This window comes from Terrapene carolina, unplaced genomic scaffold, assembly GCF_002925995.2.
Source record: "Terrapene carolina triunguis isolate 2854851 unplaced genomic scaffold, T_m_triunguis-2.0 Scaffold243, whole genome shotgun sequence".
Taxonomy (NCBI): Eukaryota; Metazoa; Chordata; order Testudines; family Emydidae; genus Terrapene; species Terrapene triunguis.
This window is the reverse complement of record NW_020664594.1, coordinates 563,701-578,709: the sequence shown is the minus strand read 5'-3', so window position 1 is coordinate 578,709 and position 15,009 is coordinate 563,701. Positions and strand designations below refer to the sequence as shown.

General features: G+C 47.1%; 1 protein-coding gene across 1 annotated transcript; it reads left to right on the top strand.

Moving 5' to 3' along the window:
- The first annotated feature begins 6,488 nt into the window (after positions 1–6,488).
- LOC112105888 (apolipoprotein L1-like) lies at positions 6,489–7,238 on the top strand. The gene has a single exon (XM_024198878.1). It carries the CDS (start codon positions 6,489–6,491, stop codon positions 7,236–7,238), a length of 750 nt encoding a protein of 249 aa, XP_024054646.1.
- Positions 7,239–15,009: the final 7,771 nt, after the last annotated feature.

The window sequence follows — 15,009 nt, the reverse complement described above, 5'->3', positions numbered from 1 at the left end:
ATAGGTCTTGCTGTGTCACGCTGCCTCTGGGTTTGGTGATTGATCACTCGTCAATTGCAGACATGACTTTCAGCCTTGGACCGGGCTTTGATCTTCCTTCTATTGTACCTTTTCTTTTTAGGGTGGATTCTTCTTACTTTGTTAGGGCTCTTGTCTGCATCTTCAGCCTTTGGTGTTTGAACTCTATTTAATCAGGACAGGCTGGGGCTGGAGGTTGATTCCATCATCCATACATACCTCATTCACACATCTAAACTAAACTAATAAGATTACAGCAGGGTTTGCAAAAATGAAGGTTGCAGCAACCCCTTACAAAATGGAGTAAGCATTTTAAAATGGGGTTTGAATTACAATATGGCAAACAGTGAACAGAAGTTACAATATAGACAAGTATAATGGATGGCAAACAGTGAACAGAAGTTACACTGTAGGCAAGTGTAATAAATGGTGAACAGAAATTACAATACTGAAACAGTGCAAGTCTCACTGATTTAAGCAGGAATTGGATTGATAGTGAAACTTACAAAGGCAGCTGACTGAACAGCTATGGCTCTTAACAAGCATCTTAACTGTTAATTAGCCAGTTATTGGGGTAACCGGTTTTATGAATGAATATTGTTTCATTCATAAAACTTTACTTATGAAGTTACATTAATAAAGTAAACAATTAAAAACAATTTCATTCATGAGTCCTACAACCCATCCCAGCTGGGGATGTTCCAGAGACTTAATTTGAACCTGCAGTTTATTCTATCACTGCTGCAAGCCTGAACCAAGAACTTTGCCATCACTGTATGTAATTGATTCCATTTAACCAATTCTAACTCTCATCTCTATCTTTTTTCTTTTATGAATAAACCTTTAGATTTTAGATTCTAAAGGATTGGCAACAGCGTGATTTGTGGGTAAGATCTGATTTGTATATTGACCTGGGTCTGGGGCTTGGTCCTTTGGGATCAGGAGAACCTTTTTTCTTTTACTGGGGTATTGGTTTACATAACCATTTGTCCCCTTAACGAGTGGTACTGGTGGTGATACTGGGAAACTGGAGTGTCTAAGGAAATTGTTTGTGAGACTTGCGGTTAGCCAGTGGGGTGAGACCGAAGTCCTCCTAGTCTGGCTGGTTTGGTTTGCCTTAGAGGTGGAAAAACCCCAGCCTTGGGCTGTAACTGCCCTGTTGGAGCAATTTGTCCTGAGTTGGCACTCTCAGTTGGGTTCCGCCAGAATCGCATTGTCACAGCACTATATTTGCCTTTTTTCCAATCATCCGGGACCTCCCCCGATCGCCATGAATTTTCAAAGATAATGGCCAATGGCTCTGCAATCACATCAGCCAACTCCCTCGGCACCCTCGGATGCATTAGATCCAGCCCCATGGACTTGTGCATGTCCAGCTTTTCTAAATAGTCCTTAACCTGTTCTCTCACCACTGAGGGCTGCTTACCTCCTCCCCATACTGTGCTGCCCAGTGCAGCAGTCTGGGAGCTGCCCTTGTCTGTGAAGACAAAGGCAAAAAAAGCATTGAGTACATTAGCTTTTTCCACATCCTCTGTCACTAGGTTGCCTCCCCCATTCATTAAGGGTCCCACACTTTCCCTGACCTTTTTCTTGTTGCTAACATACCTGTAGAAACCCTTCTTGTTACCCTTCACATCCCTTGCTAGCTGCAACTCCAATTGTGCCTTGGCCTTCCTGATTACACCCCTGCATGCTCAAGCAATATTTTTATACTCCCCCCTAGTCATCTGTCCAAGTTTCCACTTCTTGTAAGCTTCCTTTTTGTGTTTAAGCTCACTGAAGATTTCTCTGTTAAGCCACGCTGGTCGCCTGCCATATTTGCTATTCTTTCTACACATCAGGATGGTTTGTTCCTGCACCCTCAATAAGGCCTGGTCTACACTACGACTTTAATTCGGATTTAGCTGCGTTAATCCGAATTAACCCTTCACCCGTCCACACTACAGAGCCAGTTAATTCGAATTAAAGGGCACTTAAAATCGATTTCTGTACTCCACCTCGACGAGCGGAGTAGCGCCTAAATCGATTTTGTTAATTCGAATTAGGGTTAGTGTGGCCGCACACCACCGAATTACTGTGTTTAAATTAATGGGGTAGTGTGGCCGCACACCACCGAATTAATGTGGTTAAAAACCGAATTAATGTGCTTAGTGTGGCCGCGCACAATCGAATTTATACAACCTGTTTCCCAAATTCGAATTATCTAAATTCGGATTAATCCCGTAGTGTAGACATACCCTAAGGATTCTTTAAAATACAGCCAGCTCTCCTGGACTCCTTTCCCCCTCATGTTATTCTCCCAGGGGATCCTGCCCATCAGTTCCCTGAGGGAGTCAAAGTCACTTTTCTGAAGTCCAGGGTCCGTATTCTGCTGCTCTCCTTTCTTCCTTGTGTCAGGATCCTGAACTCGACCATCTCATGGTCACTGCTGCCCTGGTTGCCACCCACTTCTACTTCCCCTACCAACTCTTCCCTGTTTGTGAGCAGCAGGTCAAGAGCAGCATGGCCCGTAGTTGGTTCCTCCAGCACTTGCACCAAGAAGTTGTCCCCAACATTCTCAAAAAACTTCTTGGATTGTCTGTGCACCGTTGTATTGCTCTCCCCGCAGATGTCAGGGTGATTGAAGTCCCCCCATTAGAACCAGGGCCTGTGATCTGGAAACTTCAGTTAGTTGTCTGAAGAAAGCCTCGTCCACCTCATCCCCCTGGTCTGGTGGTCTATAGCAGATACCCACCACGACATCGCCCTTGTTCCTCTCGCCTCTAAACGTAACCCAAAGACTCTCAACAGGTTTTTCTCCAGTTTCATACTGGAGTTCTGAGCAGTCATACCGCTCCCTTACATACAGTGCAACTCCTCCACCTTTCCTCCTGTACCTGTCCTTCCTGAACAGTTTATACCCATCCGTGACAGTGCTCCAGTCATGTGAGTTACCCCACCAAGTCTCTCTTATTCCAATCGCATCATAGTTCCTTGACTGTGCCAGGACTTCCAATTCTTCCTGCTTGTTTCCCAGGCATCTCGTGTCTTGGCTCCGGGAAGGCAGCACACTGTTCTGTGGTCCGTCTGTCCCTCGAAGGAAGTTCTCTCCATTCTTCTGAGTGCTGAATCCCCAACAAGAATTGTCTGGCTTCCATGGATGGTTGGAGAACTCGTTATGGGGAAACCTGATTTTCACACAGGTTGCACCAAGCTGCCATCCTCACGTGTCCCACATACATCTCTCCATTCCCTTGGAACAGCTGGATCTTGCGAGGTCTCTTCCACGGTTTCCACGATGAGGATCTGGTACCAACTGGAAACTTCTAGCTGTGTGAATTCCTCCCAGTCCTCCTCCCTCCAGTGGCCACAGCCTGCCCATCCTCATCTATCTCAGCCATGCAGAATGCTCTGTGACCTCCTGCCTCTGGTGGTTATGAACTGCCAGGCCTCCTCTCCGACTTCCTCTCCCCCCACGATGCCATGGTGGCCAGCTCCTTTCTCCCTCAAACCTGGGGGACTGATGTTTCCGGGCCTGGCTGTCTGGAAACGCCTCAGCTTCTGATTCTCTGTAGCGTCTCCACTTGCCTCTCCAACCCAAGAATCTTCTCCTCCCGCACAGCCACCAGCGTGCACAGGAAATCCCTTCTGGCTTCAGGCGGGGAAGAGAACACGGCACGTCCATTGCAGGTCCCCACTGTCCCGTCACTGGCCAGCTGGATATCACCTGTAGAGCTGTACCTGGGAGGAAAGCCTCTCCCACTCCCTCAGAAATGTCCTTCTCTTTGCGGCTCCTGAGTTCACCTAGCAAGTGACTCTTTACACCAACTCTCCCTGCTTTGCCCAGCTCTGCCCCTCCCCACCAGGGAGCGATTAACCACGGAGAGACGTCAGACAGCTGGGCTGGTCAAAGCCCCAGGGTTAGAGCCTCGTGGCCTTTACCAAAGCACCAACACACAGGCCTGCCTCAGCTGCTTACGCAGGGGCCATGGCCCAGCCACAGTCCGTACCCAGAGAGCAAACAAACAACCCACAGACAGACCAGGCGCCACTCACCATGTCCCGCTACCCCCAAGCACAGTCACAGCTACACCCTCGGATGCTCTGCTGTGAGCTGCCTCGGTTCACAGCCCCGGGAGGAACATGGCAGCGGCAGCGACCCCTGCCGTGGGAACCAGCGAGGAACTCTGAGCTGTGCCCCAGAGCCCCTGCTCTGCAACGTGAGAGAAAGGTGAGCACCCGAGATTGCCAACAGGCCTCTGCACTGGAGAGTGGGAGGTGACGCTGGCAGACCAGGTGCCAGCTCATGCCAAGGCCCCAGGCCTCAGCTGAACACTGACAAACAGGTACCTGGAAACCAGCCCGGCTCACCTGTGTGGGAGTGTTGTGAAAACAGATGTGAAGCTTCGTGTTTAGACTCTGTGGAATGCTTGTGAGTTGCTGCCTGCACCAATCTCACTGCTCACATCTGTATCCTGTGCTGTGAGGTAAAGTGAGAAATACTAGTTTCCCCAGGGCAGTTTCTCTCCTGCCCAACAAAAGAAAACCCAGAGACTCCAGACAAGCCATTGTGGAATGTCTAAGGACCCAAGGCTTTGCTAATTGCTTCCCCCTCCCAGCCATGGAGAGGTTCGTGCTCGTGGACACGTCCCATCAGCTTGAACTCTGGGGAACAGAAACGTGAAAATGCCTCACAAGACGACAGTTATTTTTATGCAGCTTGGACTGAACAGGGCAAGAGCTACTAAGCACAGGCAACAGATCCCCAGGATTAGCCTGGGTTAGCCCCAAGGCCAGAGAGAGCTGGCATCTCACAGCAGCTCTGTCCCTGTTTGAAACCGAAAACTGTAACTTATTGTTGTATCCACCAGGCAAGGTATTAACAAACTTCAACAGAACTTTATTTACAGTGGAAATCTCTTCTCCAAGCTGTAGCTGCACACTCTGTAACTCTCCCAGCCTCCTCAACTCCTCCCCCCTCCTTCCTGTTTCCTGTCCTTTCAGACTCCCAACAGCCAGTGCTCCCAGTTCCAATAATCACATGCAGCATCTAAACACCACACTTATCTGTGTGTACAGTTACCTGCTGTAACCTTGGAATAACTTGTTTCTTTTGCTTAGTTAATAAATCCTCATATAGTTTACTCTAGGATTGGCTACAAACGTTGTCTCTGGTGTGAGATCTCAGGGGCTATTGGCCTGGGGTAAGTGCCTGGTCCTTTGGGACTGGGAGTAACCTGAATATTGTTGTGATTCTTGGTGTAAGGGACCATCTCTCACAGAGGCCGGCTTGTCTGGGTGGCAAGACCGACGGGTGTGCCCACGGGAGCTGTCTGTGAATCCATGGTGTTATGGTATCGAAGGTTTTCACATTTGACGCTGGGTTGGTAAGATTCATAGATTCTAGGACTGGAAGGGACCTCGAGAGGTCATCGACTCCAGTCCCCTGCCCTCATGGCAGGACCAAATACCGTCTAAGATCTAAGTATAGAGCCCACACCCAGTCTGGGGTTTGCACAGTCTCTGGCTGTCTGCCCGGGGGTTGGGACTCACGCCCTGGAGCCACTCCAGACAGTGACAGGGTGTTTTCTTCCTGCCATTGGTGCAGTGTAGTCCCAGTGCCACGGGCTTGACAGTCCCCAGTGGTCACGTGATGCCAATCACTGCAGAACCCAGACACCAGACTCTGAACAACCACGTCAGGGCATTTTGTAATTTGTGACTCATCTGTCAAGCAAGTCATGAGCCGCCCCTGGAAATGATTCACAGGTGACTTGATCACAGCTTATAAGCACCTACGCGGGGAGGAGAATTCTGATAGGAAGGCACCCAACAGCCTTAACTCTTCCCTAGAAGGATGCCCTGCAATAAACTGATTTCTAAAGACATTTAGGTTTATTTCATTCTTTCCTCATAGAATCACTACAGGGCAGAGTTAAGGATTCTTAGGGCCCTGACTGAGCATTTCCCGATCTCACCCTGTTTGGATTTTTTAACTTTAATCTTACCTCTCGATTTCCTAGGTTTATACCCTCAGTCTTAACTCCAATTTAACAGCCAATGGTGGATGAAGAGAACATCCACCACTAAATTAGATAGGATAAAACTTCTGAAAGGGATATAAACCTTCCTGCTGCGAGAAGGCAGCAACTTAACCTCTGGGCCTGGTATTCCGTAATTGTCCTTTATGTGGGGTTTCACCTTCATTTGAATCATCTGTTACTGGTCGCCATTGGAGACGGAATACGTCAACTGCAGTGTGCCATTGATCTGATCCAGTGTGGCAATTCCTACGGTCCTAAGTTAAACTCTGGGTGTTTATTCAAATGAAACCTACTGAGGTTCACCCGTCACCAAGGACCAAACTCAGCCCTGGTGTAAGTGGATGCAGCTCCCATGGAAGTGAATGCCCAAGAAGGTGCAAGAGCAGGGATTTTAGACCTGGAGACTAATTTTTTTATTTTTCTCCCTTTTCTGTCAGTTTTCCAGGAATGAAGAAGATCAATGAAGTGGTGCAGTCATTAGTGAGGGCAAGAGACAAATTGCAGAGACACTGCCCTGAACTTCAGAAAACTGCAGATGATATTGACTGGGTCCACAAAGGAGCGACAATAGCAAACGTTACTGGAGGGACAGTGGGAATAGCCGGGGGGATAACGACCATCGTAGGCCTCGCTCTCATTCCTGTTACATTTGGAGCATCCCTGATAGTCTCTCTTACAGGACTTGCTGTTTCTACAGCAGGGGGACTGATCAGTGCAGCCGCAACCACCACAGATATAGTGGCAAGTAAAGTCAAGAAGGAGACAGTAGAGAAACTCTTACAGGAGTGTGAGACTGAGCTGGAAAATATCAAAAAGGCTATACAACTCTTGGAAAGTTATGGAGACATTGCTTTACTGTTTGCAATCCCACAGATAGGTTCAGGGGCAGGACGAGCTGTTCTTAACATCATGAAAATGGTCAAAGCTGGGCAGCTCCTGGCTAATGCTGGTAAAGTTGCAAGATTTGCAGGAGCTGCGACCCACATTCTAACAGGTGTCACCCTGGGGTTAGATATTATCTTTGTAGCAAAGGATTCTGTGGAACTCCACAATGGCGCAAAAACGGAGCTGGCAGCTAAAATCCGACAAGCAGTCAATGAAATGGAGCAAGTGGTTGGCCAAGTCAATGAAATGGAGAAAGTGATTGGCCAAGTCAATGAAATGTACAAGGCACTAACTGTAGATAAACAAGCGTGAATTGGGGGCAAAAATAAATGGCTCAGTCCTGTAAGATGCTGAACGTCCATCCCCACGGCCTTCCCCAGGGACTGGACGGATTCAGCACCCCACGTCATCCTGCTCTTTAGCCTAGAAAAAGTGATGTTCCTACAGAATATCCCCACTCCCAGGCCCCACTCTTTTTATCTATTTACATTCATGATTATTACATTTTACACATATTAAAACCTGTCCTAAAATTAGTCACTGAATTTCTTAGTAGCAGCCGTAGTTAAAGACTTTTTCCATAATTAAAATGGTAACAGGTGTGGATAGTGCATGCTAGAAGTTCCAACTTGCTTCTTAACCTCAGTCTGTACCCAGCACTGTTGTGGTGTTTTGTTTTGTTTCTTTCCAACCAATTGTGAATTTTTCCATTTTTGGTCTCAGCCTGGGGGTGACAACCTGTCACAACTTGTGCTCCCCACTACCTGGGGGAGTTACAGCTCCATCTACTTAGGAATGTGTTAAGGGAGCACCAATCAGCATGGTGTCAAGGTTAGTCTTATTGTGAAGGGGGCTGTATTCTGGGGAAAAGATGGAAAGTTCACTCCCACCCTGTAACCATAAAAATTGTTTATTAAAAAAACCAAAATTTGAAGTAAGAGCTGGACGCCTTTACTGAGCTGTGATTAGTGAGTTTCAAGTTCCTCGTGAGCTACAGCTACTGGCTGAGAGATTGTTACAATAAGTGCCCATACATGGGACCGCCAGATGCTGGCTTTGATTATCTTTAATGGGCAGGGTTTATGCTCGGTTTACAGCCAGCTTTTTGGGAGGGAGCACTTGACAACTTACTAGGGAGCAACAATACGAAGGTGCTACTACATTTTAATGAGTTTCACCTTCGTAGCTGTCACCACCACCACTTGCTGAGCCCCAGGATTTACCATCATACTATCTTCCCGATCCCGAAAGATGTACTGTCATATTTTATATATATATATATATAGGGAAAAACAACCTTTATATATGCAGTAACTTCAAATCCCTCCTGGCCAGAGGTGCAGAATCACTTACCTGTAAGGGGTTAATCAGTTCCATTAACCTAATTGGCACCTGACCAGAAGGACCAACGGGGAAAGATGATACTTTCAAATCGGGGGGGCAGAGGGGGCTGTTTGGGCTCTTTGTTGTTCTCTCTGAGACAAAGAGAGAGACCAAGCAAGTAATCCAGCTCCTACTGAATGATACTATTTCTGTAATTTTAGATGTAAGTAATAGCAAGGAAATGCTTTAGATTATCTTTTGTTTTAGCTTGTGAATTTTCCCTATGCTAAGAGGGAGGTTTATTCCTGTTTTTTTGTAACTTTAAAGTTTTGCCTAGAGGGGAATCCTCTGTGTTTTAAATTTCATTACCCTGTAAAATTACCTTCCATCCTGATTTTACAGAGATGCTTCTTTTACTTTTTTCTTTATTATAAAGTTCTGTTTTTAAGAATCTGATTGGGTTTTTAGGACACTAAAAACCCAAGGGTCTGGTCTGTGCTCCCTTATTTACCTATTTGGTTGGTATATTATTCTCAAGCCTCCCCAGGAAAGGGGGTGAAAGGGCTTGGGGGGATATTTTGGGGAAACAGGAACTCCAAGTGGTCCTTTTCCTGAATCTTTCTCTAACTCACTTGGTGGTGGCAGCGATACTGTCCAGGGACAAGGGATTTGTGCCTTGGGGAAGTTTTTAACCTAAGCTGGTGGAATATAAGCTTAGGGAGTGTTTCATACGGGTCCCCACATCTGTACCCCAGAGTTCAGAGTGGAGAGGGAACCTTGACATGTACACACCTGGTGAAAAGGAACCAGATGGGTCAGGAAGAGTGGCCTTGTGGCTGTTCCCTTGACTGGGAAGCGATTGAGATTCTATTCCTAGCCTACCACAGACACCTTGTGTCACCTTGGACACATTGCACGGTCTCTCCTCAGTTCCCATCTGTAGGATTTTACCTGTAAAAGAACTTAAAGGAATAACAGAAATTACTAAAAGTAAAGTTTTACTTAACTGTCTCAAGTTTCAAGTGCTTTGAGAGACAGAGAAATGATGATTATGGTGGTGGTTTGCAGTGGGAGTAGGCAGTGTAACTTTATGCAAACTCCAAACCACAGCTGCCCAGAAAGCTACAATCAAGAAAGGTCATATTTGTTAAGAAAGCAACCTGGCTTAAAGTGGAAATTAATGCCCTGTAAAATAATATATTTTATATAAAACAAATGGAAAAGGGGGAAATTGATAGTAATGAATATAAATCAGAAGCTAGGAATTGTAGAAAACTGATAAGGGGAGCAAAGGGATGCAAGAAGGAATCTATGGCCAACAGAGCTAAGGACAATAAGGAGGTTTTTAAAGTATATAAGGAACAAAACGAATCCTGACAATGGTATTGGCCCATTACTAGATGGAAATGGTAGAACTGTCAATAATAATGCAGGAAAGGCAGAAGAGTCCAGTAAATATTTCTGTTCTGTAGTTGGGGAAAAAAAGCAGATGATGTCATCACATCGTATGAGGAGGAAACACTTTCCAGTCCAACAGTAACTCAGGAGGATGTAAAACAGCAGCTACTAAAGTTAGGTATTTTTAAAATCAGCAGGTCCAGACAATTTGCATTCCAGACGATTAGAAGCGCTGGCTGAAGAGCTCACTGGCCTGTTTACGTTGATTTTCAGTAAGTCTGGGCACACTCAGGAAGTTCCAGAGGACCTCTTGATTTTGGGTTGTTGGGACATTGGCCATAAATTGAGGGTTAAATCAGCTGAAATAAGGGCTGTTGCAAACATGACACTTCTTGTTGTGATGGTGATTTGTTTCAATACCTAAGTTTTTATTTGGAGTTTTTGGTTAATTGTCTTGTTTTTATGACAATTTTTGATGTCTGCATGTGACAATATAGTACCCATATGTTGGGTTATAGTCCCATAAAGGCCAAGTTTATAGGGGTTTTCAAAGTGTGTGTTAATTAAAGTTTGCAGGTAGGAGGGAAGGGAAGTTCCATCCACCCGTGTTTTAGGTGTTAGGCAAAAGGAAAAAAGCAACGCCCCCCTCACGGACCCCAAACCGCACCCCCCCCCCCATGAGGGGGGGGTAGGTGGCCAGGGGGGAAGGTGACTGTTCTCAAAGCCTCATTGGAATATGTCAATAAAAGAACCTTAAGTCTGTTTGAGCTACAGATATGGCAAGCTGTGACGATGCGGTTCTGGCGGAACCCAACTGAGAGTGCCAACTCAGGACAAATTGCTCAAACAGGGCAGTTACAGCCCAAGGCTGGGGCTTTTCCACCTCTAAGGCAAACCAAACCAGCCAGATAAAGAGGACTTTGGTCTCACCCCACTGGCAAACCACAAGTCACACAAGCAATTCCCTTAGACACTCCAGTTTCCCAGTATCACCACCAGTGCCACTCGTTATGGGGACAAATGGTTATGAAAACCAATACCCCAGTAAAAGAAAAAGGTTCTCCTGAACCCAAAGGACCAAGCCCCAGACCCAGGTCAATATACAAATCAGATCTTACCCACAAATCACGCTGTTGCCAATCCTTTAGAATCTAAAATCTAAAGGTTTATTCATAAAAGGAAAAAGATAGAGATGAGAGTTAGAATTGGTTAAATGGAATCAATTACATACAGTAATGGCAAAGTTCTTGGTTCAGGCTTGCAGCAGCGATAGAATAAACTGCAGGTTCAAATCAAGTCTCTGGAATACATCCCCCGCTGGGATGGGTCCTCAGTCCTTTGTTCAAAGCTTCAGCTTGTAGCAAAGTTCCTCCAGAGGTATGAAGCAGGATTGAAGACCTGATGGAGATGAGGCATCAGCCTTATATAGTCTTTTCCAGGTGTAAGAACACCTCTTTGTTCTCACTGTGGAAAATTACAGCAAAATGGAGCCTGGAGTCACATGGGCCAGTCCCTGCATACTTTGCTGAGTCTGAAGGCATATTGGCCTTCTCTCAATGGGTCCATTGTATAGCTGATGGTCCTTAATGGGCCATCAAGCAGGCTAGGCAGAGCTAACACCAACTTGTCTGGGATGTCTCCCAGAAGCATAGCATAAGTTTGCCATACAGACAGTATAGAGCCCATGTTCATAACTTCAACTACAAAACTGATACACACATATAGACAGCATAATCATAACCAGTAAACCATAACCTTGTCTTAGACACCCCATTTGACCCCCTTTATACAAGATTTGGGTTCCACTACAGGACCTTGGTTGCAACAATGATCTATATGGTCCCAGTTTATGTCAATAATGTCACACAAGCTGTAAGGGCTCAGCCTTTTCAAGTATTTGAAGGTTTAACTGTAAAAACCAATCAAGCAAGGTCTGTTAGTCCTATTTGTGGGGATACCGAATTCCAAGCTTTCAACATTATTAAGTGCTCTTTTCCCCCTTTGTTCCCCCCACCCCCAGTGCTTAAACAAAATGAGACCCTGAGCCTGTAAGTGACTGAGTGTGGGCATATTGCCTGGCCTGTATGCAGCCCCATGGACTTCAATTGCTCCGCCATGTGCAGGATTGGGCCCGAAGGTTTCAGCTAGGGCCGGTCAGTGTATTTATTTGTTCTGAAAACCAATAAACAAAATCTCAGTGTTTTCCCATTGATTCTAAAGTTTTAAATTTTAATTTCAAATAATTTAATCAAAAATATTAAAACAAAATAAAGTTTTTCATGGAAGAAATTTCCTCTTTTTTTAAAACAATCCCTAGTTTTATTGAATACAATCTATAAAACGTAAGTGTACTTAAACACACAGACACAATGTTTTACCTGCACACACAATGTGTATATGTAACCCACAAGGCCATTTATAACAATGTAACTGCTTTCAGCTGAAGCGATGCAATATAATGCAATATACAACGTGTGTTTTAATTTTATTGTGTGAGTTTCTTAATGCTGTAACAGGTAGCTTTGCCAATGTGGTTACCATATTTCATAATAGAATGATCATTATATTAACCTATATAACCAATAAACATGATCCAAGGTGTAACTGCTAAAATGAACAATCTCATTCATCCCAGTGAGGGGTTAACTCAGACCCCTAGTCAGGATTATTTAATTATCAACATTGTTAACTATTTAATTTCTCAGGAAACCAGGTGAGAAAGGAGCGGGAAGGTCACAGGTTGGTGCTGTCTACTGTGAACGGAGTCTCATTTCAGTGCCACAAGCATCTGGGAGATCCCACTACTTATTCTCCACCAATGAAAACATAGGAATGTAGGACTGGAAGGGCCCCCGGGTTACTGAGTCCAGTCCCTGCTATAACCGGCGACCCAGGCATAGGATCCCATTCATAAAACTCCTCAAGAGTCAAGTGTGAGGAGCCCAACAGAACCCAGGGCCATACTGGAGCCCCCGAAGGGGAGCCAAGCTCAACGGCCCTGTGGAACTGGGAGCTGCTCGATCATTTCTGAACAGCTGCAGAGTCTGTGAGCCAACGACTCACTTTGTGGAGTCCCACAAAGGGAGTTCGAGTTGTGGGGGGGCCAAGGGAGAGGTGACTCGGTCAGGGTCTAGAAGCCCCCACATGGGAAGGAGATTTCTGACGGTAGTTGGCTCTTTAACAGAAAAAGGCAGAACAAGAGCCAGTGTCTGGAAGCTGAAGCTGGATAAATTCAGACTAGGAATCAGGTGTAAACATTTAACAATAACGCTCACCTGCCACTGGAACCGTTGGCCTAAAAGCGGGGGGGCTACAAGTGCCGAAACCGTGGCCCCACCTCCCACCCTGCTCCCTGAAGCACCTCCCCCACACTGCCCCTTCTCCCTGGGCCTTGCCTTGGTGCCATCCCTATCCCCCCGAAGCACCCCTTCCCCCAAGCCTCTGCCCCACCCCTTCCCCTGAGGCCTTCCCCCTTCCCCCCCAAGGCCCTGCCCTCACGCTACCCATTCCCTCGAAGGTCCTGCCCTCACACCACTCCTTCTCAGCCCTCGCCCCTGCACTGCCCCCCCACAAGACCCTGCCCCCCAATCACTCCCCCCCCCATGCCCTCTCCCCCCTGTCGCTCGCCTTTACGGCCGGTAAGAAGTGGGAGAGCGTAGCCATGGCCCGCTGGTCCCCCCTGTTCCGGTGCCCCTGACGTAGGGACATGGTGGATTCTCCATCACGTGAAGTCTTTAAATCTGCCCTGGACACCTTTCCTAGCTCTGCTCTAGCCCAACCAGCTGTTACTGGGCTCGATGCAGAAGTTACCGAGTCAGTCTCTGGCCGGAGTTATACAGGTCAGACTGGACAGGCAGAGGGTCACCTGAGGCCTTAAATCTAATGTGTGTGTAACCCGTCTGCCAGGTGGAGCCAGCAGCACCCAGGGCCGGGTTCAGTCTCTAGGGGTTCCTTTCCATCGATACAACACAGAACCGGCTCGAGCCCCCACCCAGTGACCTGGGAAATTTACACACCACCCCCGGGCGCCTCTGAGAGGCAAAACTTCCCCACTCGCAAGAACAGAGTCTGAGCGTAGAAAAGAAACTTTAATTAAAGGAGGGAAATAACTTGATGTTAATTTGGGGACACACCGCAAACAGGGCTCATAAACAAACCATGAGTAAGAGACCCACCCCCACATAGGTTGGGCAGTGTCCTTTTCCCCTCAGGTTAAGTCCAGCTACCCAAAAGTCCCTTTCACGTGCCCGACCCGTCTCTGCCCCCCACTCACAGTCGCTGTCCTTGGTCAGTGCAGACCCAGAGTTCAGAGGGGCATATGCAGAGTTCACCTCTCTTTCCCCCCCACCCATGGGGTGGGGGTAAAGAGGAACCTTACTCGCTCCGCTGCTCAGGCAATTACTCACTGCCCTCTGCCAGCCACCCTGCCACCTGCCTGGTCACCTCTCTCATCACCTCTCTGCCAGCCACCCTGCCACCTGCCTCATCACCTCTCTGCCAGCCACCTACTCACTGTTTGCCTGCTCACCACACCACTTTACCAGCTGGCTGCTCATCAGGCCTTTCTGCTGCACCAACCACTTGTTCACCAGCTGACTATCAGTCACCTTCTGCTGTGACCACTGCACAGCTCTTAGTAATTTTCAGCTCTTTGCCGTACCATAACTGAGTCTAGCTCTGATTGGGCATTTAACATAACAAAGAAGCTCCTAATAAAGCCTATCAAGCCCTACTCTTTGAGCAGTAGGAAGAATCCTTGAGGGTGTGTAACCTCCTGACTAGGGATACCTAACTGCACCCCTCTTACTTTCACAAGGCTCTGACATTCAAGCCCCTGGTTTAATGAGGTTCTTTCAACTGAGGGTGGCCCTCTCATTTGGGACAGGTTAAGGACTATCCTGCTTTCCTGTATTCCTACAATAATTACAACATTGGTAGCCATATTTCCCTACCCTGCATTCAGTACTAAGGTGATTTGTACCAACACCAGCCTAAATTGATCACTTTGACACCACTGTATGTGCTGAATATGTAAACCGAGCAGGAGCAAACTATTTACATAAACACACCCATAGTCTCTCCCCCTCCCAGCGCGCTGTCAGGGAAGCATTCGTTCAGACCCGGCTTACACATGAACTACTGTTACTGTGCTAGCGACCTGCACTGTAAGACATAAGAAGATGACAGTCCTTGCCCAGAGAGCTCATGGTCCAGCATAAGCGATGCTACATGCTCAGCTTAACAAACGGTTACCAGGCCGCGGTTGGGTGGCCAGGCCGGAGGGAGCTGTGCACTCGGCCAGGGCCGGACTGGGCCGCGCCACGCCTTCCTGGAGCCCTCCTCGCGCCCTGCCCCAGCTTAC